The sequence below is a fragment of the Mycetomoellerius zeteki genome, unplaced genomic scaffold (genome assembly GCF_001594055.1).
Source record: "Mycetomoellerius zeteki isolate Tzet28-1 unplaced genomic scaffold, Tzet1.0 scaffold79, whole genome shotgun sequence".
Classification (NCBI taxonomy): Eukaryota; Metazoa; Arthropoda; class Insecta; order Hymenoptera; family Formicidae; genus Mycetomoellerius; species Mycetomoellerius zeteki.
Window position 1 is genome coordinate 1808625 of NW_017257819.1, and position 26593 is coordinate 1835217.

Here is a 26593-nt window from a genome sequence, read left to right on the forward strand (position 1 = left end):
TTTAAATATTTTTATAGAAACGCAAATTGCTAAAAAATATTTTAATCTACGAAAGGGAAGTATTCGTAAAATTCGTAAAATATTACGATGTACATTACATGAAAAAATGATTCTGTTTCATAAACGAGAAAAAAATTACATATTTGTCAAGAAAAGGAGGGTAGAAATTTCCAAGATGACAAACGTTATAATATAAAATATGATCTAATTAGCGTTTTGTGGTGCAATATTATTCACATTTGATCTAACTTGGAATTAATATCATAAATAAATTGTTAAAACATAACTGACAGTGATTTTATAACGATGCGAATAAGGATTTTATTCATTTTATTTCAATATATCAATTTTTCTTTAAATCTGTTGTTATCGTAATGATTATTTTCGGGTCTTATGAAGAAAAATAGCAAAACATAGATGTAAAACGATACCCGAGCGGTGACGAAATTGTCAAACGGTTCTACCCCTCTTTTCTCAAAATTTATCAAGGAATGAAGTCGCAAGCAAATTTTGTCGCAATCAAAAGAAGGGAGTCTCCATTGTAAAATACTCCACCCCGACCTTCGTTCATGTTGATTTTATCCGCGGTACGGCTAAAATTTTGTGAATTGAGACGAGCCTGGCACAGCCTAGGCTTCGCGAGACAATTCGCGAAAATTGCAAAATTAAGCGTGTAAATACGCGCGTGCGGGACACCGCGTAGGCAGACCTTCCCTGCCTACATACGCACGGTCGGTTTATTCGCCATCGTCCCACGGCGTTCAGTCGTCTGGACAATTTTATGTAACACGATTCGCGTAATCGCGATCCTCCTTCGCCGGCGGCGTAAAAGAGGATACGGCCTCAAAGATGGCCTCTCCCCGCCGCTGTCAAATTCGCGGCGCCATGGAAAGCGTCGAGACGAAACACGAGACACCAGTGTCCCGCCCGCCTCAAAAAAAATCTCAGGTTAATTAACAATTCAAACGGTACTCACGACAATGAGCGCGATGGTGTTAGAGGAGCCTGCGTGCGACGCGCGAAACCCAGCGAGGTCGAGCGAGTCTCACCACCTGACGTGATATCGGACGAGCACTATCCAGCACGCGTCACTTCTTGCGTGCACTGCACCGTTTACGGAAAGGGTTTTGTGCGTTGCGTTTGTCACGAGCGTAAACGTGAACGCAAACACGAGGTCGTTCGAGACGCGCGTCGTCGCGCCCGGGAGAAACGCGGTTACCACCTACGCTGTAAACAGCCGTACATTGGCTGAATCGGAACACGGCGTGAGTTTGATCGACCACGATCAGTTGTCGTAAACACTGGTCGCCATGCTGCCAAGGCACCTGTCAATACGCCCGCGGCGCGCACCATCTTGCGTACGACCGTTGGTATCGCGCTGGTGCCTGTAGATGGCATGTATTATCCATGTCGCAAGACTAGTGAGATGCATTATCGGTTAAGCGATGCTGGTACAACGGCCGATCATATAGAGAAAAAAATTGTAATTTTGCAGCAATCTAAAACATATAAAATATTATCCAGATAACAAAATACTTTTACGATATTGGTACGGTGAGCGTACAGCATACTATTAGGGCTGCCGCAGATAAAATTCCGTAACAGTATGCGTAAGGTGTAAACCTAAGCCGATGAGCCAATCAGGATATTGCTTTAGGTCTACGTAATCTAACGGAAATGGAAATAACAGTAAACTTATCCATAACCTCACAATAAGGCGAATTTCAATTGCCGGTTGAAACTCGCCTAAAGCTGGTTCTACATTAGTCGCATCGCAGCGTCGCAAGTGTTGCGGTCCAATCAACGTCAAGCTAGCTCGACTCTGATTGGACCGCAACGCTTGCGACACGTTTGCATGCTGCGATGCGATCAATGGGTGCGTTCAGCAGAACGTTTGTTTTGCAACTGTTGGAAGTTTCCTCCGCGCTGATTGGATCATACTTTTAGATCTAGAAGAATGGTCCTATCTCAGTAGACAATCGGGTGCGTTCAGCAGAACGTTTGTTTTGCAACTGTTGTAAGTTTCCTTCGCGCTAATTGGATCATACTTTTAGATCTAGAAGAATGGTCCTATCTCAGCAGACAATCATAAAACGGTTGCAAAACTGTTGAGTCTGCTGAACGCAGCCAATCATAAAACGGTTGCAAAACTGTTGAGTCTGCTGAACGCAGCCAATGTAGAACCAGTTTTATGGATAAGTTTATTGCTATTTCTATTTCCGTTAGATTACATAGATCTAAAGCAGTATCCTGATTGGCTCATCGGCTTAAGCCTGATTTATAATGGCCGTAACCGTTAACTTATGCCGGTGCCGGTAACCCCGGATCTACAGTAGGTGTTTTAAGACTTAAGCCGTAAGAAACTGACCAATTATAGTCGAATTCGAGAAGAATAATCGACTGTGATTCGTCCATTTCTCATGGTTAAGTCCAGATCTACAATAGGTGTTTTAAGACTTAAGTCGTAAGAAACTGACCAATTATAGTTGAATTCGAGGGGAATAATCGACTGTGATTCGCCCATTTCTTATGGCTTAAGGCTTAAAACTCTATTGTAGATCCGGGGTAAAGCTTAGAACTCTATTGTAGATCGGGACTAATTGGTCAATTTCTTACGGCTTAAGGCTTAAAACACCTATTGTAGTTCCGGGGTAATGGTCAGTAAAGGATCAAGATATAACGTCAAAATGACGGCTCATGCGATGACGTCTGTGGCATTCGAACGTCAATTTGACTTCATTAAGACGTCAGTAATGATCAGTAGAGGTCCAAAATACGACATCAAAATGACAAACTTTGCTACCTGGGATCCTGCACGGTTTTTAATTGTCTTCCGTCTGTTCCCATACATCAATTGTTCCTCTTGTTAATCAATTTCCTAATTGCGTGTACATCAAATGATTCGGAAGCCCTTAATTTAGAGTGGATATTATTACCAGAATATGAAAAAAATTGTCACATTTTGAAGAGTCTAAATGGAGATTTTATCAATGTTACTAAAATCTTATTGTAAAACGAGAGATGTTTAATATAAAGTTCTTTTTCGCGTGCTATTTGTGTCGGAAATTGAACTCGACCAAATTAAATCGGGATTTTGTGATGGAACTTGATATAAATAAATAAAATGTCGTTTCCAATATAATTAATTATTACGCGTGTAACTCTTATGCAGCTTTTATATTTTAAAATATACATATATTTATATAATTTATTATTAACATTGGAAGCGTATACAGTGTTAGTGTCGATACAAAAGAAGGATTCTCGCATACTCGATAATAAATTAAGATTGTAATGATAATAATTATAATAATAAACGAACACACATCACATGTCGGGAAGGAGATGTAATAGCACAATATTAAACTCTAAAATAAGAATACGCTCTGACAACGCCGCGTTGATTGACGTATTAATAGCCATAATTATAACGACGGGCATATCTGTAAAAAAATGGAATCGCGTCGTTTGCAATAATTAATGCTTTAATAAATAATAATGAGTCTATACCGTCAAGTCTATATCGAAGAAAGGACTATATCGATACGCGACTGGCGACCCTTTCCCGATTATGAAAAAAAAAAAAGAAAAGAAAGATAATTCCTTAAAATAATCTATAGACGATATTGTTCGTCACCTGCCATGTATAATAACGGTTTGGGAATCATAATTCCGCTACGTTGATTAGAATTTGCAAACGCGCGGCTGTCTGAAAAGGGATCGGCAATCGCGGTACTATATATTATCGTAGAAATAGCAGTAACGATAACAATCCGGACTGCGACTGGCAAGATGCTCGTTTCCCTCGAGCGCGTTTTTCCCCATAAAAATTCAGCGCATTTCGGATCGTCGAGGGGGCAATCAAGTATCCGAAATTCACGTGAATGATATTTTATCACGTCGCGCCTATCCGTCAGGAGTCACGAACATTATGCTCGTACTCGAATGGAGTTGATCGAATTTGTAGTTGGTTAATATGAGCTGAGCAAACTTAAATACTACAAGACTCGTGACGAATCAATGTATGATAATGGTCACTTCTCAAATCTGAGAGATACAAGCCAAATTATCTTGTCGATCAATTTCCCTCTTCTCTTTCTTTTTCTCTCTCTCTCTCTCTCTCTCTTTCTCGTGTCATTGTGCCAACTCAGTCGAGCTTAATAGAGATAATTTTTCGGTTCCTCCGTCGGCTGCCCGCACACTCCATGATATTTTTTCGTGACGAGACTCCTGCTGCGGCAGTTTTCAATCTCCAGGAAGCACTCATTGCTGTACGTCATGCCATCGGTGCCGCAAACCGGGTCGTAATAAGGTGGACAGATCTTCTGACAGCCACGAAACAGGAAACCCTGAACACACCTCTTCATAGGTACCACATATACGTGTTTCCTGGAATCAAAATATTTTTTTCTTCGTTTAAAATACCATGATATTATTAATGTAAAGAACTGAATTGTACTATTTTACTTGGGGCATTAGGAAATAATTACATCGTTCAGGGAGTTTGAAACAAAGATTTCGATCTTATGTATCACAATAGTCTCTTTATAACTATAATTTTTTTTAAACATTAGAATTAGATTAGAATTTATTTGGCATAAATACACATACGTCAAGTATGTATATGCATTAGTAGTGGGCGCATTAGAAAGCGATCGAAAATAAAAAATAACTCCTTTGAGAAAATGGGTCGCACGGAGGTACCAACAATTTCTACTTTCGAAATTTCGCGCGATTGTATTCGATTCAACTTCCCGAAGTAGGATACTTTCCTTTCACATATTTGAGCAGCAGGTTCAAAAACATCTTATTAGTATGCGGCGCACGCACGCGTGATAGAAGTAGTTTATTATTTTTATAAAAAAAATGTAATGGAATGATTCTCCGGCGCTGAATCACTCACGAACTTTCATCGGATATGCACGCGATGCCGGTCCGGATTAACCGTTTCTCAAGGACCAGTTTCTTAGATGATCTTCTCTTCCTCGGATGTGTTTCAATAGCGCGATCAGGCGTAATGAAAGTCTATGGAAAGTATTATATCGGGAAGAAGCACGATCGCGGTCAACGAAAATTATATGCGTGGCACGAAACTCGCCGCTCTCTAGAGTACGTACACTTCTGAATAATTGAATTTGAATAATTAGCTTTTTTATCTCCAGCAAAGTAATAAAATTATTCTATGGTAGTTTTTTCTACTAAACCATAACGAAAGTTACATCTTGACATTAAAGGAACATGATTAAACTGTTCTAAAGTAATTTATTTAATTATTTTTCTTGATAGTAGAAAACCTAATCGAATAAATTCTCTTTAAAAAATTGAAATTAATTTATAAAACGTTTATTTCATGCCAGAACTCATCCACAATTAATGAGACATTTTAATAGATCTTAATATTTTGTGGGATAAAATAATAGCTTTGAATGCCACTATCAAGATAATATTTTTATTTATATTGCTATAATTTTCATCATCACAATTAGTGATAATTTAATTTATTGCTACTATATATTATTTAATAAAAGTTACAAAGAGAAGAGGAAGCTTTATAAGAGTCAATTCTACCATGCAATTATGCACTTCTTGAGACTCCTTTGAGAATTAGCCCGAGATTAATTAAAAGTACTCACTAATCGTTTACTTTTCGAACAACGCTACGTTTCAAACGTGCAAACATAACGTTCGTGACTTACCCGCAATTGTCCCTTTTCATCTCGCATTCGTTGCGATAAAGCTTGTTGTCGGAACCGCAAACAAACTGACGCTCCCCGCTGCAAATCTGGTTGCAAAGGGCGGTGGTGCGACAGTGTTGCGCCGGAACTTGAACTACCCTCTGGCCGCAAGTCTCACGTTGTAGATAGCACAGAGATCTAAATGCATACAAGTGCACACATGACGCATCCACAAACCTCGTTTTCGAAGGAGTAACGATCCGCAATCGGTATTTAAAGCCTGTTCTACAATTGCGTAGTTATGCGTAGCTGTAGTTGTAAAAATTCATCAATCATACCCGAATACGAGAAGAATATTCGACTGTGATTGGTCAATTCTTACAACTACAACCATTTATAATTATGTTTACGCAATTGTAGAATAGGCTTAACCGTTTAACTGTTACAACATGTGTTCAGATTGATTTGTCCTTAATTTGAAAAAAAAATGTTAGAATTTAAATATTTCGATTTAACCCGTAGAAGTTTAGCATTGTACTCTTATCGTGGATTTCAACGATGTTCGACTAATAAATGCGAATGGACGGATGTATATATATTTATATGTTGGCAAGATCTCGGAAATTTCAATTGATAAATATTAATTTATCTCGCTCGATTCAGGATCAGAACCGGATATCATAACAAGAGAAGTTTTGAAAACAACCCGAGGCCTCTGGTCGAACGATCATTTGAAGTGCACGCGTTTTTAAAATCTTCGGCGGCGGACGTTCTGGAATCCGAATAACACTCTTAATCACCGATAAACGTTGCCGTCGCTTCCACAAACTGGTTCCTCGGGTACTTCAGCACAGTCTTCAGGGCAGTGTTCGATCTCTTTCAAGGTCGTGCACTCGCCAACATGAGCTGATTGAATGCCCTTTCTAAAACGTATTAAGTATCGGGGAAAATTAATTTGTCTTCGTCGATGACTTGGTTTCTATATAGTTCGCAATAGAATATTTGCCACATCCGATAGAAGGGTAAATTTACCAATATTTTTCTAGCATAAATGCTGACTTACAAGCAAATCGCTACGTTCAAATGGCACTGATTTGGATAGGTATTTGCGTCACTACCGCAAACCGGATCTACTTCGCTTCCGCATCTCTGCTGTTGTTTCATGCATTTCGTTAGCCGGGATCGACACTTCTCAAAGTCTACTACCATTATTTTTCTTCTTGCATGCCTGTTGATTAACATTTGGCTAAAGACTTACATTTGATGGTTAGTTATTCACATAACAAAAAAGTAAGTAAATTGAATTTTTTAAAAAAAGGAGTGTTGTTAATAAGTTTGATTATTTGTTTTCCACTGCATCAATTTAATGATACTTAAATATATTTATAATTCATATAACTCTCCCTTATTTCAAAAGTGTATCTTAACTTCATAAAAGATCATGACAACTGAAAAAGGGTAATTTTAAAATAAGTCATCAAAATTATTACCACTCGAGAGTCGTTTAAAAAAAATCGTTAAAATCGTTAATTCACAATTCAAAAAGAGTAGTTTTTTAAAGAGTAGTTTTAAGAATTATGAAACAAAGATGACAATCGAAAAAAACAATTTTTCCTGTTTTCTGAAAAACTTGTAGCGAATTTGATTAAACGCATTCAGTGCGCACTGACGAATATTAAAGCCATCGTATACAAATTATCATAAAAATGTATATTTAATATAAATATAAAAACGGATTAAATCATTAAATCATGAAATCCTTAATAGATGTTGTTGTGCTATTAAGTAAAATATGTCTTTTATAATTTAGAATATTTGTATTTATTTGTACACTTAGATTAAATCAGTGTATAATTTAATATGCACCAGTGCACGCTAATCCGTACAATTTAATTCGCTATATTAATTTTTTGAGTTGTGTCATTTTTGAAGTTAATTAGGGAGCGATATGGTAGGTGAATACAAATATATACGCACCCGCAGTTTAGCATTTGCATCTCGCACTCGTTCCTGTATATATTTCCATCCGATCCGCAAACCGATACTTCCGGCTCGTCTTTGCAATCCAAGGGACACGCGTTGCTTCCGGATGTCCGTTCTCGAGATATACAAAACGACATCGGTACTTCAAAGACGTGCTTGCTGAAAGGCACAATCCAATAAGTATTGTTGGAGCTTAATGAAATCTTTGTGTCGAATAAAACCGCGACGAAGTTTGCATGCTAAAACATAATTAGATAAGGATTAAAGCCAATCCATCAATTGTCCAAATAAAAATTCAAATATTGAGGAGTTAGGTCGCACGAGTTGCTTCGCGTTCTAACAAATCTAATATTTAGACAATAATCCAGGTGAAAAGAGGCGAAGGATGAGTTAGCTCGAATGTTCTTTAAATTAAGCAAAGGGTTATAACGAAGAGCACGGGGGAGTGATTCATGAATAATTAAATGCGTATGGGGAGCAACACTGAGATAAAAGAAGCAGAGGAGAAAGGGTGGGGCTTATGAGTTTTGTTGGAAGATTCTGCGTGGTCCCAGTCATATGTTGAATTCATTGAGGATTTACCGCTTACCCGCAATTTTTCGCCCGCATTTTGCAGGTGTTCGAGTACAAAATGCCGTCGCTACCGCAGGCAGGCTTGGCACCACGCCAGCACGATTCACGACAATGTCTTGTGGTCTGACAGTGCTTCTTATTCGTACGCACGACGCCTTGGCTGCGAACCGAAAAAATTAAAATCGTTTTGCGGTCAGACTAGTTTTATGTTAAACTTAAAGAATAAACTCTTTTACGTTTTACGTTTTACGATGAGAAACGACTGCAACAACATCTGTAGTGAATTACAGAATTATTTATAAAAAAAATTTTTTTCCATGCAAAAAATGGAAGAAATAATAAATGAGGTATAGCCATTAATATAATTATGAATAGAGATCTGACTTTATTGCGTGAAAAAAAATAATTCTGGACTATTTTAGACAAATACGAGACTACAGAGACCAAACATGATTTTCGTAGATTTAAAAATTTCCGATCCACGTAGCTCTGTCGTTCGTAACCGTAATCGAGGTCGACCTTCAACGTACCCGCAAGTGAGCAGCTTCATCTGACACGTGGACTTGTAAACGTTTCCATCGCTTCCGCAAACCGGTCCATCGAGCGGCGCGTAATCGCACGAGACTGGGCAGTTCTCCCTGTGAGCCGAAATATTGTTGCAGGGCCCAAGATGAGACAGCTCGATTCCGACTCGGCAGATCTCTACCCTGAGCATACACTTGTTCAGGTAGGTACGCCCATCGGTGCCGCATACCGGATCTTGATCGCCCGGACAGCGATGCTCGCACTTGCTACCGGATGACCTCAGGCAAGCCGTCTTCTCCGTAGCCACGGTAATGCCTAAATGAGCGTACGACGGCGAAATAATGAGATACTTAGATACTTAGATTTTGCGCGGTCATTAAGCGAAACGAGATCGCGTATATACACATGACCTCATCTTCTACGACGAACAAATAATCTAATACTCTGACGCGTAAATAGTTCGTTTCGACGCTCTAGGAAATCGCGATTCGTTTTGTAGCTACGTATAATTTATCACGGCCATCTATTATACAAATGAACGGATCCTCGTTACCATAGGCTGTTATCACCGGTAGAAAAAGAATACGAATAGGAATCTCTTTATCGTGACCGTTTACGCCGTGAAGCACGATAATATCGCGATGAAAATCGGCGAATGAAGGTCGTATTATTTCTGCAATTGTAATTGAAGTGCGCGCCCGCCGCGGTTATATTTCTCGATAGACCGCTACTAATGGGCCTATCCTTACGGTCAGTTAATATACAAAACGGGATAACGAAATCGTACAGAGTTACCACGATATACTTCTAGCGACCAGCGTCTCGGAGAGGGAAAAGAAAACTGTAATCTCGCGGTGAGTGAATCGGAGCGCGTGTTACTATAATAACTATTGTAATTAAAAGCGCGCCTTACCCTTTCCGCACATCTTCTTCCGCATTTCACACTGCGATGCGTATATGACACCGTCGCTACCGCAAACGGGTTCGCCACTCGGCGGACATATCCTGGGACACGCACTGGACACGTAATCTGCGTGAAAAAAAATAGAAGCTTTATTGACGTACAAGATAGTATAAATTTGTCAACATAAGTACAGTGTAATTTAACGTAGCACCTCAAAAGATGAGGCATCAGCAATAGTACTGTTTACGAAGCTAAATCTTAATACAATTGAAATAACAAATAGAATAGAAAGAAGAATCATACGATAGTGAGTAAAAATTTGGCATTTACAACGTGCGACGAAAATATATGGAATTAAAAACGGGAAACGATAAAGAGACCTCAACAACATAAAACTTGCAGCAATATTGCTGCAAGTTTTGTGCTGTTGGGGGCAGCAGCTGTTCTAAAAATAGAGATGGACGTAGAGAACCAAATATTTCTTTTTTTACTAACAATAAGTAAAAAGAAATATTTGATTGCAACGTAAGAAAAATTATGTTGATATTAAGAAGGAGAATGTATGCATAATAACGATTACACTTAAAGCGCGGTTGTAGTAATATTAATCAAATCGTAATCAAAGGTAATTGTATTATCTTAATGGCATCTCATCGCCATCGTGGAATGTACGATATTTCACTAAATTGTACGGCTTCCATGCTCATTTAATAGAATGTATTTTAACGAGTATGCTCGTGTACTGTTAAAAAAACAAAGTTTAAGCGTCAACGGTACTCTGATTAAAGCTGGAGAAAAAAGAGAAAAAAGAAAAAAGTGTAACATTTACTGTTAGGTGCTTCGTTTTGTTATACGTCATCACGATATAACCTAATCTTGCACTATCACATACCTCACGTGTTAAGAGAGTACCTATTATTTTAATGACATAATTGTAACCTTAATAATCATAATGTTTAAGCATACATGATGTAACGCGATCGGCACAGGAGAAGCCGAGTCAGCAAAAAATAAATATTCTAAATGGAAAAAGTGAGGGTGCTTCCCCATGACGTGACAGTCAGAAAACGGAATCTCGGAAAAATCGTACGACCAATCAGAATTATTAGTTTGTACAACATGCTAAACTTAAAAGATTCTGATTGGTCGTACTTTTCCGTGATTCCGACTGTCATGGCCGGAATCAACCTGAGTCATATCCATGGTTTAACTAATAATATGGAATACGCACAATTATACAGGTCTCTCAATGAGGAATCCTCATTCTGACGAAACGATTACTCAAATATCTCAGGATACTGCAATCTATTAAATAAGAAGTCCATTAAATAATTGAATGCGGAAGAGCACGTTTAATACGCGATATATCGGATAAAATCACCCTGACACGATCGCGTAGCGATCCGATCGCGACGTGAGGCTTATGAAATGCATTACCCGGCGTTCCTAAGGTATACGCACGCATTTCTAAACGATTATTAACAATCTCGAGGGCGGGAAAAATATTTATCGCGCGCGAACACACGTAAAATTAATTCCGTAACGATAGTTCTCGCTACATGCCGAACGCTTCTCGATTATGAAACTTTATGACTGTAAGGCGTCACAAAGGCAAGATCGAAGTTGTGTAGGGTAAATTTGGTAAGAAATGGCTATCTTTAAAATGCAAAGAAACTTTAATTTTAGTTATCTTTAATAGTGTTATTATAATATATCTTTTCCGTCATAACAAACATTAAAGTATGTTTTTTTGCATTTTAAAGATAGCCATCTTACCCAAGTTTACCTTAGTCATTAATTAAAGCGCCTAGATCACACGGAAATAACGAAAACTGGGTATATTACCGCACAGTATCGCGGTTTTTTTAAATGAGAAATAAAGGCTGCTGTACATCACTAGTACATCGTCTCTTTCGCAGTATTATAATACGCGAGGATGCGAAGCGGTATATTAAATCGTTAATGGGGTATTCTACACGAGCAAAAATATGTAGGCCGTATAGAAGTAATATTTAAGGCCGTGCGGTGAAAAGAATAGGGGGAGAAGAAGGAGGAGAAGGAGAGAGAGAGAAAGAGAGAGAGAAAGAAAGGGCGTTTATTCGGTTTTAAGACGAACCCTCTAAAAACCTTAACATACAGATACAATATTATGATAACGATAAAATGAGATAACAAAATAAACGAATAGAATGACAAAATAATACAAACGAAATGAGCAGAAGAAAAGCGAGATACATCGCAAAATAGAATTTAAATCCGATAACATGAGAAAGAAATCAAAGAAAGAAAAAATATAATATAATATAACAGACTAAAGTTATATAATACAGAACAGAACCGTTCTATAATATTCAGACTAAAATTATAAAAAACAGAATCATCTGCGCAGATAGAGATAGAGATAGATAGGTAGGTAGATAGATAGAGAGAGAGAGAGAGAGAGAGAGAGAGAGATGTAACGTAATTTCCCGACGAACTATCTCTCGTCGTCGCTCTTTTTGGCGTCTATCCTCAAGGAGATTCTCTGTCGAAACCTTAATTACTTCCGGTTGACCGTCCGAGGCAGATATCTACCGCTTGCAGATCCGCGCTAGCCGTCGGTCTCGGTCCAGCGAGCGTCGGGTCAACAGCACACGGGATTTACGGCACTCGTTCCATACCGGATCGCATAATATATAACAAATTATAAAATCGAGCTTTACAGTTAGAGATGTACCGGGCGTTCGAAGGCGCGGTTGTTCATCGATTTCGTCGTGTATAGAGAAAAGCCTCGAGACGAGCTTCATTATGCGTTATGATCCTCCAATCGAAAGCGCGGTGGGATTGCTTTTTTCAAGCATTATTTATTAATTTCGTAAATTAGACTGTAATCAACCAGCTTCATTCTTTCCACTTAAAAAAACGTTTACACCAAATTTACGAAACTCAAACGAAAACTCAACTGGTACTTCAGCGAAGGGAAGTGAGAGGCTTTTTTTACCGTCCTGCTGTTTTTTCAATATTTTTAAGCATATATGTCTCTTGATAACTGACCAAAACAGGGTCCTTTGCATTCCATCATCCATGGAAAATCAGAACATCCCGGCTATGCACAACGTATGTCACGCGGACAGGCGTAAAAGCAGGTTTACTTAAGCAACTGTATAATTACGCTGATTACAATTTATCGATCGGTCCGGACTTGCGTCACCGTATACAGGATGATTTCGCACTAGTTAACGAGATATTAATTTCTGAAAATTGCCGAATAAGCGGTAAGTAAAAAAAATTGTGAAAATTACAAAATGGTTCATAAATTTTAGGCTCAGTTTTTGATCGGAAACACTATATACCGCATAAGCGCTATATGGTTCGTGGGCGTTTTTTAAATTACATCCTATATATCAACATCTTGTGATGTCTAAATTGATTTCATCGCAAGTATCGTGGGTGGATTTTGAAAGATGTCACTCTCGGAGAAGCCGAAAGTGTTGTTCTATAATATGCGTTTACAGACGTTCTTTCGATTGTACATCATGGAATCAATCGTATTATTGCGCTACTCTGTAACCCACTCCACCTATCAATCACTCGTCTTTTTAGTTGTGCCGCTTGATGCGCTGCGCTTACCTCCCTTCATCATTTTCACTATACTCTACACGAGATGGAATAATAATTAGAAAGAAACAGATTTCCATTATGAGATATTTCACACGCGTAATAAACTTTCAAACGACGTTACATTCCTCATGTACACTTACGGAATGATTCTCGGCGCAATAATTGCTTTAATCGCTTACATGCTTTATACGAGTATTTATTCTCTTCCTTTGCAATAGTCGTCCTATCGGATGGCTCTGCAATCTTTTCAAAAGAGGATTACAATTATATTTAAATAATTTGAACAATTACTCGAGATAATTTCTATATTAACGGGTGTGAGTGTGTAACTAAATATTAGAAATAATAACATTTCGCGTTATTCGTTTCGTCAGTATTGTTACGCGTTATTTTAATATGTTGATTGCAGCAATTCACGTCATTAAATAAAACTGAAAAATATAGGTCAATGAGCGTTTTAATTAATTAGTGTGTCGTTTCATAAGATGCTGAATGCAATGGGGTAATTAACACATTTTCGCACATTAATCAATCATGAGTCAATCTGAAACTATTATTTTCCGTGATACACATAAATAAAATAAATATAAGTGTGTAGTATATAAGACAATTGAATATAAATAAAAAAGCGGAAAAAATATTATATGTATATCTAGAAGAATAGTTTTGCTGAAATATTAAAAAATTTAATTAAATACACACACAGATGCGAAAATAATTTTGTTGACTATTAAAATAATTATGTAGAACGCTCAAGCATGATGAGTAATGCTGAAAAAATTTTGACAGTCTCTGCAACCATCTTGAGCATCTTACATAATTATTTTGATGGTTTAACAAAATTATCTTCAGATTTGTATCTAAATAAATTTTTTAGATACTTTAGTAAAACTGTTCTTTCTGATTATTCCGTGCAGTATTAAATGGTCGCGCCCCCCTTATATTTTTGCGGTGAATGACACGTGACCTTTTCGCACCGAAGAATTTGATCGGGATCTGTTCGCAGACGACTAGATAAGTGATTATCCATCCCTCCTTCCTGACATGATTAAATGAATCAATTATGCCAATAAGCAGACCGACGTTTGGATAAGCGGTAATAGGCGATTGGTGAACAATGCAGATCGAATTATAGGGCCATAGAAACTGCGGGTCGCGCGCGTGTATGCATGCGGTACGGTGCACATTGAATGCGCTCGGAGAGAAGGAAAAGGAAGAGGAGAAAAGGAAGAAGGGACGAGAGAAGCAACACATGCGGGTCGGTGAACTGTGGCAAGGATGCACCGATGATCGGGTGGATGCTGCTCTTCGAATTTTTGTCCTTTAAACGAGAGTCTGCAATGTGGAAGGCATGGAGTCGCATGAGCACGACATCGAGATCGATAATGGATGAAATAAAGAATCAGTTTAACGAACCAGAACCATTTCATATATAGGAATACGAATGCATATCGATGCTTGTCGCGCGGCTGGTAAATAAAACAATTAATGACAAGCGCCGTTTCTCTTGCTTCTCCTTCCCGCGTAGACTATTTTCAGCGAAGAGTTATGAGATGATCAGCTGGTCGGATGCTATATGCTCTCGATGGCATGTTTGAAATACAGCGTCTTCAAGAATCTATCAATTAATTTCATTAATATGAGTTCACTTTCTTCCCCTTTCTCCTTCACGCTTTCCTTTATTTGTCTTTCCCATCAATCTCTTTTTGTATAATTAGAACGACAATTTAGAGCTTAGAGGTTCAATTTTTTGCGGCCGGGATCGAGGAAAATTGGTCGCCCAGTGCGCGCGTGATGGTTAGATCTCGTCGCGTCGCACAAATTAGAAATAAAAGTAATGCAAGGCAAGATGAACAACGGCCGTGCCGATAATTGATAGCAGAACGATTGCGTATATTATGTAGCTACAAGTTCACGCAGTACGTATACGTGAATCGGACTCGCACCGGAGTTATGTGTGTCAGTTTCCTCTTTTTTCTTGCGATTCCTCGAAAATCCTTCGATATGGAATTACTCGTTAGAACTCGTGACAAATTAGAGGAAGCACTTATTGCGTCTTACGGTTATTGGCCAGTCAACTAAACTAAAGATTTTGCAACTTTTAATGGCACAGTTACCAAGTGTGCCGTTACTTCGTGGTGAAGCTATTTTACGAAAAAAAGTTAAATGTGTTGTTAGAGAAATCACCATTCTCTTCTTCTCCTCTTACACGTCCTTTCCATCGACTTATCGAGACTTTACGATTATTAAACCACCGGCGTGGCAAATAATCGTCCAGTTAAACGTTTCCTTCCGACAGCAATGCGTTGCAGTCAAAATTATCACTACGCGATCTTATTAAATTAATTCTTAACATTGCATTCACTTAGAAATTGATAGAAGCGCTCACAATCAGATTGTTAGCTTGCAATTTCTATTACTACGCGATGCAGGAAAGTTTCCTTCGGCAAAGTAAACCTTCTTTATTACACACGAGGAGCAAAAAGGACATAAATTATTGAATTGTCTGGCGTTGTTGTCGCATTGAACATTTTCTTATTGAATCATTTTTACACTAAAAATAAAAATTAGAAAAATAACTTCCAAAGGCCTTGATCTTGACAAATGTTATCAATGTCATGACCCTAAACAACATTTAAAAGATTTTCATCATCAGTTGAACACCTTAGATAATGCTAGCGGTAATGTAACTTTCAAGCCTTATAATTCAAAACGTACTTAAAATGCAATAGAAAATGGAGGTTTCCTGCAATAGAAAATGGAGGTTAAAAAATCGATGTAACCTTAACCTGACCTAAGATCAAATTGATAAGACCGGTAGATAGATCTTTTTAAATCCTACAACTTTTATCTGAAATAGTTTTCTATGAAACTTATATTTTTCGACATGTACTTCGGGGTCTCAATATTTCTTTCTCGCCTCATATTTCACATTAAATGGAGGTACTAAATCAAATTATATCATCTTTCAATTATTTTTGGTAAATATTGACAATAACGGATCCAGCTTAGGTGACCATGACATATAATTGTCAAGGTCATGAGTCTAAGTGACTTTCAGAAGATTTCAGCCTGCACTCGTTATTTGTTCAAAAGTTATTAACAAAAAAGCCCTGTTTTCTGATAGATACGCAATATTAGGAACTATCTTATGTTCTCCCATTTAAGGGGATCCTAAAGCCATTTGTATTACTGAAAAAGATTTTCGAATCTGTAAAAGAGGAAAAAAGTAATTGTTAAACAAAAATTATGATTAGTCAGTAATACAAATGGCTTAGGATCCCCTTAAGTGAGACAACATAAGTTTGGTATGTACGACCTACAGAATTTCTGCACTAAGGGAATTGTAACCTGAGAGAGGCAACTGTAAGTGCTGAAATAAAGTGAATTTTTAATTTTTTCTCCGATTTTCTCATCAAATTTAGTGTGGCTGGTGTTTTTTTTGTGCCTTGGACAAAATGTGAATGGACCTTGTTTGAGCGATAAAGCTGAGGATCCTAAACCGATTACCGAACTTGATCGTGGTCGCTTCGCGTGGAAAGTCATTATGTAAGCAAGGGAAAATGTGGGATAGTTCTTAATATTGTATGTGGTAGAAATAAAATGTCTTTTTAAAGCTTTTTTTGTTAATAACTTTTAAACAAATAACGAGCGCAGACTAAAACCTTCTAAAAGTCACTCAGGTTCATGACCTTGATAATATATATCAAGGTCAAAATCATCGGAGCTGAGGGCGTTATTGTCAATTCACCTTATTTTCTATACTTGATTAATTATAATTCCTTTAAATCTTGTATTAGTATTTAAAGATATTAAAGACGTATATTTTTATATACTAAATATTCTATAATTAATATGTTATATAAATAATCGTGAATATCTGTATCTTTTCAATGACGCGTAGTATGATAAATTTTATTATCTATTTTAGTATCTTTAACGATGTCGATGTTATATAGATTCTCGCAATGATAAAGCGATCTTAGCAAGTAAATCAGTGAGCGCATGATGATTCGATGATGCACATCTTTATGATAGTATATCAGTCATTATAACCGGTTTGCATAGCATCGTTACGATAACGCGCGTAGTCGCGATACGATTGTATAAATATTAGCACAGAGTGCACAAATGGGAGTTTCTAGCAAATACAGACGTATTATTTCGACAAACAACAAAAATTGCGGTGCTTTCCAATTATTACAGTTTACAGTTTCTTCTGCTGATATGCACTCTTCTATCGTTTAATTGATACTTTCGCCTTCATCCAATTTTGTCAATAATGAGAGCTACGGTCTTACATCAATTACGTCTACGATTAGTTTGAAAATAACCAATACAATACAGAAGCTTGCAGTAGCATTGCTGCAATATTGTAATTCAATATTATAAAGACATTACAAAGATTTTTTACAATACTACTTCACAACAACATTTCGCAATATTTTTTCAATATTGCTATGAAATGTTTCTGCACTTTTTCTGTGCTGTATGGATACTTAATGATCGTCCGCTTTTGACTACGATCTCGACTGATCTTTCGGTATGTCTTGGCGTAATTACGCGCTCTCAAGATGTACCATTACCGATAATGTCCGTTTCGTCTATCAGAATGCCTCATAAATCATTTGCAATCGATAGCGTCAAAATTGCAAGAGCTCGTGCTCTGATCAGACTATTCCATGCGTGCAACGGCAAACACATTGGGTTGGCCGATCACCCCGGTCGGTCGGTTCTACCGCGCTCTTTATCGCTGCGAAACGATCTCGTCTTCCTCATAGCATTGTCCCGTAACACGTCCGTACGGTGTTGCATTAACGAGGCCTTGCTTCACCTTGCCTCTCTGTTCAGTGGTGTACCGAGAGATATAATTACAGACAAAATTATTTTACCCTCTTTCTTATATGAATGAGCCGAAGAATTGAGGATTAAAACAATTTCAATATTCAAATTAAAATAAGGGTGGGCATAAATTTCATTTATGCGTTTTCGTCATACGACAAATTTTTCAAGCCTGTTGATTGGCTATAAAATAGAGAGATCCAAGGACCTCTCTGTTCTGCACACATTTGTCATACGACAAAAACGCACAAATGAAATAGCACCTTAACTTTTTTTATTACTTTTTATTTTTTCAATTCAATTTATATTTTTACTGTTTCGCATACCTATATTCTGTTTTATTAACTACAATTAATTATTGAAAAACGTATCGCTGGTAAGATTTGAACCTGCGATCCCTAGAACGGTAGCCTAATACATTTACGCTGAGCTTATTGTACGCTTGTGATCGAGTCATTGCCAACGTTATACCTCCTACTATAACCATTCTTAATTTCATGCCTCTGCTGACAGTATTGTTAATATTTGAGGAGATCATGTGTGCGTGCGTGCACACACAACATATACACACACACATACACAAAAGATCGAAACATTCAAAATATGTCCTCATGATGTTCTGAGACTGTCCTAGAAAATCCTGAAGATAACGTCTTTAAGCTGTCCCCAGAACGTCCCGAGATTATTCCCAGGATCCCAGGACCTGAGGATGTCCTGAAACTGTCCTAAAAGTTCTGAAGATGATGTTCTGAGGACGTCCTGGGATATAGTCAAGATGATCCCAAACGTCTTGTGTTATTTGGGTATATAGCGAATCCTAATGATTACTTATGAAATTATGTCGCCATTTATTTTTATAAATAATGTCCTCTGTAGTAAATGTTTCGTAACTTTGAATTTAGAATCGATTGAACAACACTTTGACGAATGTAATCGTTAAGTTTTAAATTTAAATTTTGATTATTAACCGAATTATTATATAAAATGTAAATGGGGGGCCGTAATACTACCATCTCCTCTAAATTAAAAGTTAAAGAAGTTAAAAAATTAATAACTTTTAACTTAATTTAGTTAATTTTAAATAAATAAATTTTTAACTTTTGATCTAGTTACTTTTAAACTTTAATTCATTAACTTTTTTCTTTTTAAGTTAAATGTTTTTATCTCTTTAAATGCTAATATTTTTTTTATACAAATTGAAATATATTAGAGAATTAGTTTAGAAAAGGCTTAACGATTGTGTAATGGACATGACGATCGTGTATAGTGTCTAAAGGAACGTTATCAGCACAACTTGAACGCAATCTCTCTCTCTCTCTCTTTCTTTCGCGCACGTCCTAGAACCGGCCTTAAGGAGGACTTAAAGCTACATCGTTTGAAATGACAATGGCATGCGGCAGCACTCGCAAGATTTATCGACTTTGCGGCACGTGACGAGAGCTGCATTGCTCCTAGCATACATAGGTTGATCAAAAGCGTAGACTCTTCAGAGGCTTTGAGATACTAGTCGAGTGCTACGAGTACTATGATTTCCTATAAGTAAATAAGGGCTGTAATCTTCAATAAAGTATTGATTTTATTTGTAAAACTATAACAGAATCATTCGCACAATAATTCAATTATTTCTTCAACCCTTAAAACTATAGCACACAAAATATATAAGTATAACATAGAGTAAGACTGTAAGAACTAATAAACATTATATGTAAATACAACTATCATTTCACAATGCAAAGATACATATGTATTTAATTTAGTTATTAAAATTTAATCATTATGATCAAAGAAATTAATTAATAATTTAATTTTATTGATGAAATCAATATTGAAATCATAAATCAATCTACAAGAACTCCTTACTATTAAAAAAAATTTTGGAGAAGTCAGTATCGTTCTTGCATAGTACGAAGTCTTTCCATCTTGATTTTCGATCGTTTTCTGATTCTTTATTTTTTTAGAATTTAATAACAAGTTAACTTTAGAATTTTAAATTTAAAGAATTTTATCTAAATTTAAAAGTAACATACTTCATCTGACACTGACTAGCCAACAAGTCAAAAATTGGTTTTTGAACTAATAATTGTTATGTAATGTTTGCGATATGGTGTTTTATGTTCGTGGTGAGCTTCTTTACTTTCATTGTAATTTAAATTTATAAAAGTTTTCCAAAATCTTATCTCTGATTATTCCAATAATTATTCTTCTCTTTTCTTTTTAACATTCATCTGTGTGTAATTCTTGTATAGAGATTTTAGTGTAGTGGAGCTGACCATGATAAGGTAGTTATTAAGCACACATTGAACATATTAGGGTGATTTGTCTCTGAAGAGGGCTCAAAAATGAACTGAAACATGTAAGCGCGTTTTTTAGTAAAGAGGGTTGTGTTATATCGGTATATTATTTGTGTAACAACTACCGCGCCTCACTCCTATTGCTTTGTTTTCTCCAAATTTCTTTTCAATATTGAAAATTACCATCTGTAAATAGCATAAAAATTTATCACTCTTATTGTAGTTATGTTTATTGTCATTATGTTCTCATTCATATTGATACGATTTCAATATTGATAATATTGATATAATCAATTATTAAGTAAACGATGAATCTAACGTTGTATCATAGGATGACAATACAATTTGAATCAAGAAACTGAAAGAACGTTACGACTATTTAACCAACAGGATTTTCGAAATGTTGGTCGAAGAAGTTACACGAATATACATACATCAATCGGCAGCATGCACGCGATTGCACCGGTTCGCTGCGATCTGTTATAACTGTATAGAAGCAGATATCGTATTTCAACGCCTAACAAAAAATTAATTAAATCGTGTGATACGGCCGACTGGACACTCGCGTACAAGAATAAAGAAGCGGCCTTCCTACTCGATCTATCTCCCGCGAAATACTATAAATTTCCCATTTCTATGCTCACGATAACATCGAAAGAGGGACATCGGAAAATAAAAATCGCGACATTTGTGAAAAATCCAAGTACCCCCCCCTATGCTCGATAGCGCAACTCGCGCGGAAAGGATGGTTTAAAGATTGGATTAACTTTACTCAATCGCTTCAATGAACATTGTAAAAAAAAATGGATCAGGACTTTTTGACTCAATTTTTTTATCAGGAATAACGCTATATAATTAGTGTGTAAGGCTTAAAACTCTCACTTTCTCTCTTTAAAGCTGAAAAAGAGGGAGAGATAGAGAGTTTCAAGCCTCACTTAAAGTCAAAGTAACGTTGGTGCAACCGGGCTTAAAAGTTTGATGACGATGAATATATTCATCTTTATAGAATATTTATAAAGCATCGAAATAACACAGCGTGTAGTCTAGTCGTCAGTATTGTTTGTGCACGTAAAATGCTGGGTGCTGAACTATCATTTTGTCTATAAGAGCTATAAAACTTTTGTATTAAGGAAACATCTACGTTAGGTGATAGTTCTACGTGTTGAAAAAAATGTGAGTTTTTAACTTTTTTTTCGATTTTAGTATAAAGTCCACTGCAGCACCACTAAATTTTGCGTCTTCTTTAATCCTGTAATAGAATTTTTTATTCCGTTCAGTAAATTCGGAGATTTATATCGATCTGCAATGTCCCCTCAATTTGATCACCAGCATCCTTAATAAACCACATAGCTATTGATTTGTTATTGATCTTTATTTCGCTTCAATCGAAAGGTATACTATCAAAATGTATATAATAACCCGACGATTTCTGACGTTCATATCGTAATAGATCTACGGTGCAAACGCATGGATAACTGACAGCTCTCGATAATATGGCTTTATTTAGTACATCACAACAAAAGTTAACGCTCGGGGATATTGAGCGCCGGTAATTTGCAGGTGAGGTTGCTAATTGTAGTCTGTGTCTAAAATAAAACATTGTACGACGACGACGTTACATCTCCATCGTTCTTGCCAATTACATTTGGTATTCAAGTCTCGTCCAACGAACAAGCGCGACCTGATCCGTATCCAAAGAGATCCTGAATTCCAGGAAAACAGATACCGAAATATCGTGTAGAATTCGTTACCGTTCGATCCTAAGATAGGAACTTTAAAATGTTAATTCACCGCGCATCGATGTATTGAACTCTCCGTGTAATTTATTTGCAAGCAAATTCCAACGCACGGTGAGTAATTGAAAAGCAACTTTTTTTAACACTATAAGGACCGGATTTGACAATTCTCCTAAAAGGACAGTAAGAGCCAATTTGGTTCCAAGCACATTTTCTTCGTAAACAACAAATGGAAAGAAATGAAACGTACAGATAATTATGGATGTTTTAACAATAGTATCGCTAATTTTATTAATTTATTTTATTACAAAAAGCAGTTATCATATTATAAAAAAGTTATATTAGTTTGAACCGTATTAGTTCGCTAGGAGCCAAATTGGCTACCTCGGTTCTTCTAATATTAATGCATTGCATTGCCAGTCAGACGTGCGCACCGTCAGTTTTCCCGGAAAAAGTTTTATGGTTCAAGCGAGGTTTCAATTGGACGTTCGCTCTGAAGCAAATTAAATTAAATTTTTGTCGTATTATGAAAAGCTAAAAAGGGCCCTCAAATGGAACAAAGAGTTGGTGAACAGAGGTATAATAAATATGGAATAAGAGGTAGGACCGCTAATTATACAAATTAGTCGAATCCTCTTTCTGCAGCGCGCACACTCGAGAACCGCTTTCCATTTACGTACTTATAACCTATCCTATAGCTATCCCTCTGTATACACTAGGAATTTGCGATACACATATTGTTATGCAAAATAAAGATTTTTTACAAAAATGTTGGTTAGAAATTGCTCTTGCAGACTTCAAAGACTATTTGTAACCAATTTTTACAAATATTTTTTTTCGCTTAACGATACGTCCCTATAAGCGTAAAATATTCCTAGAATGTTATATGAATATTATTAAAAAAAAAAATTAAAATAATATTATTATAATATTCTAAGAATATGCCTAAAATATTACTTAATATTAAAAAGTATTGTGCGCTTATAGGAGTGTATCGATACATGTATCGCACATCCCTAACTAGACACAAGGAATGCACATAGTCCTGCATATATGCGCAAATCAACGTAAGAATTTGATATATGTGCCGTCGGTCATTAAGCATGACGAATGATAGCTATCTCAATTTAAGACTGTATTACCCTAATAGCACACTTTATTCGAGGGGCATTCTGGCGAACGTTCTTAGAAGATACGGATATCCTTTGAATGTTCTTTGGAACATCCCTTGAAGATCTGTACTATTAGAGTAAGTACATCAGTCTTAAGATATTATAAACTAATCAGATAGCCGTATTAATCTCTTAAGATATTACTTAAGACAGTCTTGAAATAAGAACGAACTATGATTACCGGCCTAAGTGGACGGAGTTGTAAGTGGAGTACTGGGACGAAAAACTGTCTCCCCGGATCGGCTCGTGCTAAACGATCTTGCACTTGCGTGCGTGCGTGCGTGCGTGTACATGCGTGTGCACACAAGCGATTCCGATCCGTTAGATCGGAGAAACCTTCGACCGGTCGCTACGACACATACGACGGCGAGAACGCACCGATGGAAAGGCATCGCGCTACTTCCTTCTCTGTCCATATATGTGGCAGTAACTGGCTCTCTTTTTATCTTTGCCGGCGTGAAAATTGCGGTACGCACATTCTCGCCTTTTTCCGCGCACGACTACCCACCACGTAGAACGCAGTTGCACCTTAATAATTCATTGTGTCGCGTACTTAGAATATACATCCATATAAATGAAAGAGGAATTGAGTGCTAAATCTGGAAGTCGTGTATCTTAAAATGAAGTAAAAATTAAAAAACTGAGCAGATTTACTCAAATATTCATAATTTAATTGGTCAATATCTAGTGAATTTGCTCACTTTTGTAATTTGATCTCATTTCAAGATACACATCGACCCTGAAGCAAACATCTGTACGAGAGAGAAAGCTATAAAGTCCCAATTGACTGTAATGCACATTTGCCACTCAGCCCATTTTCCCCCGTTCCACTTTGTTGTTAATAAGTCTGTTTTTTGTGGCTGAACTAGTGTACACTTTTGAAATTTAAAATGAGATAAGTACCTATATGTTTAATATTTGTCGAAAGCGAGAAAGAGTGCAGTCTAGTGCAGTAACAGAAAACAGACCAACTGTATGAGGATTTGAGGAACACTTACAACTCACACAGACGGCGGTCTGCGCATCGCGCATATTTGGGACTCTAGCTTTTTCTCTCGCACAGATGTTGGCTTCAGGGAATCGATAAAATGGGCGACATAGGCGATTCTCCTTCCATTGGGCGCGTTCAAGACAACAAAACGGCTAGTTTGCTCACCGAGCAAATGAATATGATTGGTTGTTACCTACAGATTCAACCAATCATATTCAATCGCTCGGCGAGCAGGCTAGCAGCTTCGTCCGGCTTGTGCGTGCCGATTGATATATATTTTAAATAAATGTAATCGCGTAGCATTCAGCCACGTTCAATTACACATGGATCAACAAGGTTTTCAATAGTATTGGTAAAATTTATATTTTGTACTTCTTTGTTAACTCTGTTGATTTTGTCTGATATTCAAAAGTAATACATCATTTTTATGTAATCAAAAGGACTTATTTTTTGAAAATCTAAATATGACGAGACTTCCCGTAGATTTTATATAAATAAACCAAATAAATTTGATTATGCATGGCTGTCATCTGAAATTACTAAATACCTACTCAACAAAATTAAAAGATCACCTATTTCGCAAAAATAGGATAATTTCAAAATAGAAAAACATCGTCAAAAATCATTGTATCAAGAACCTTGAAAAAAGGCAATATTATAGCTTCGATTGACAAGTTGGAAACCAGGATAAAAATTAGATTCCTCATTTGTGATGTATACATTATTATGCACTCTTTTCACATAGTTGAAAAGAAAAAACTGTAAACATATCTCGCATTATAAAAATGATTCAAGGAAAATAAATAACATATTTTTCTTAAAAATCCTGATAAATATTTCAATAACGAAAAAGTATTGTATATGCTACAAATAGAGATGTAAAATTATCGTCAAATTTAATTTGACAATTACTTACGGTAAAACTATGGTAATTTATTGGTAATTTTAATAAAAGTTATTATATAATAAATTATTGATAATTTTGGTAAAATTTATAGTTTTTTCTAATTTTTTACAAAAATAGGCTATATTTATATTTTCCACACTTATATATAAAACAACATATTCTTCTAATATTCCTATTGAGAATAGAAATCGCTGATAAAATAATAGGACTATTGACTAAATATAAAGTATAATTTAATCGATGCAAAACTCATTAAGGGCCACTTCAACCAACTCTGATTAACTTTAATCGACGATTAGTCCACTGGAATTGAAAAATCACATTTGTCAATGACAGATATGTGTTTAGTCAATTCCAATGGACTAACTGTCGATTAAAGTTAATCAGAGTTGGTCGAAGTGGCCCTAAGCATTGTCGTCTGTTGGATGCAGTGATCGTTATCACTGAAGTAGGAAACTATAAATATCACAAAATTACATGCGAGTGCATCAAAAATACATTTCTTAATATAGTATCTACTTTTGTGGTCGGATTGAATTCAAACTATAATAGATTATGTATTATTACCTAAAGCATTTAATGAGTTAAGTATCTGCTCTTCAATTATTATTAACTTTAAAAAATTCACAATTCTCTTACACACTTCGTCATCTTATCCTTCTTTCCCGTATACATAAATTTTCGTATAACAATTACGTTTTAATTAGACGTCTAACCAATTTTAAGAACTCCACACTGTTTCTTTATGCAAACTACTAGTCTGTGGACTACTATCAGATTGCATAGCTTTTATATGAAGCAAATTTTGTCAGGATGAGCTCTGGAGCGCCATATTGAATTAAGAAATGGTAAAGATTTCAATTTCGAAATTTTTTGTCGTTTTCAACATAGACTCCACTTCACAGACATATATCAATTTTTATGAACACTTCGGGTGTTCAATAAACCGGTCGAAGCTGGATCTTAAGTGCTTTAAATAATTTCATGTGAATTTATATACACATTTATTTACAGATTTTCAGTATATTAAGATCTTTATAGAATGATGCCAATTGAGCATCAAAATTATTAACTTGCTTGTTAATTTCTTTTGTGATACTATTATAATAATTCAGTTGCGTTTCTAAGTCCGAAAAATCAATTCGGCGCACAATTCAAGAGACTACAAATGCATATAAATTCACATGAAATTATTTAAAGCATTTAAGATCCAGCTTCGACTGATATAATCATTCTTTCTTACTTATTGTGAATATCATAATTAATTAATTTTCTTGCTTATGTATTAAATACGAAAATTTTGCATATTTCTTACCATTTAGGTAGTAATCACTGATGATTATTTAAACGATTAGATGAATTGTCCCTACTAACGGCAATCAGACTCGTAATAA

General features: G+C 36.3%; 2 protein-coding genes across 2 annotated transcripts in view; both read right to left on the reverse strand.

Annotated features, from left to right (window-relative positions):
- Positions 1-1352, reverse strand: part of Fak (protein tyrosine kinase 2 Fak) — a 40452-nt gene extending 39100 nt beyond the window's left edge. The window contains exon 1 of the mRNA XM_018459090.1: positions 977-1352. The gene's annotated coding sequence lies outside the window, so the exon portion shown is untranslated. The remainder of the gene's footprint in view (positions 1-976) is intronic.
- Positions 1353-4043: 2691 nt separating this feature from the next.
- Positions 4044-26593, reverse strand: part of LOC108729681 (agrin) — a 31243-nt gene continuing 8693 nt past the window's right edge. Inside the window, exons 2-9 of the mRNA XM_018458878.1 lie at positions 9670-9786; positions 8762-9071; positions 8248-8391; positions 7653-7817; positions 6739-6903; positions 6476-6598; positions 5697-5873; positions 4044-4389 (exon numbers count right to left, since the gene is read on the reverse strand). Of these exons, the coding sequence (XP_018314380.1) occupies positions 4158-4389; positions 5697-5873; positions 6476-6598; positions 6739-6903; positions 7653-7817; positions 8248-8391; positions 8762-9071; positions 9670-9786 (1433 nt within the window). The 3' untranslated portion in view covers positions 4044-4157. The remainder of the gene's footprint in view (positions 4390-5696; positions 5874-6475; positions 6599-6738; positions 6904-7652; positions 7818-8247; positions 8392-8761; positions 9072-9669; positions 9787-26593) is intronic.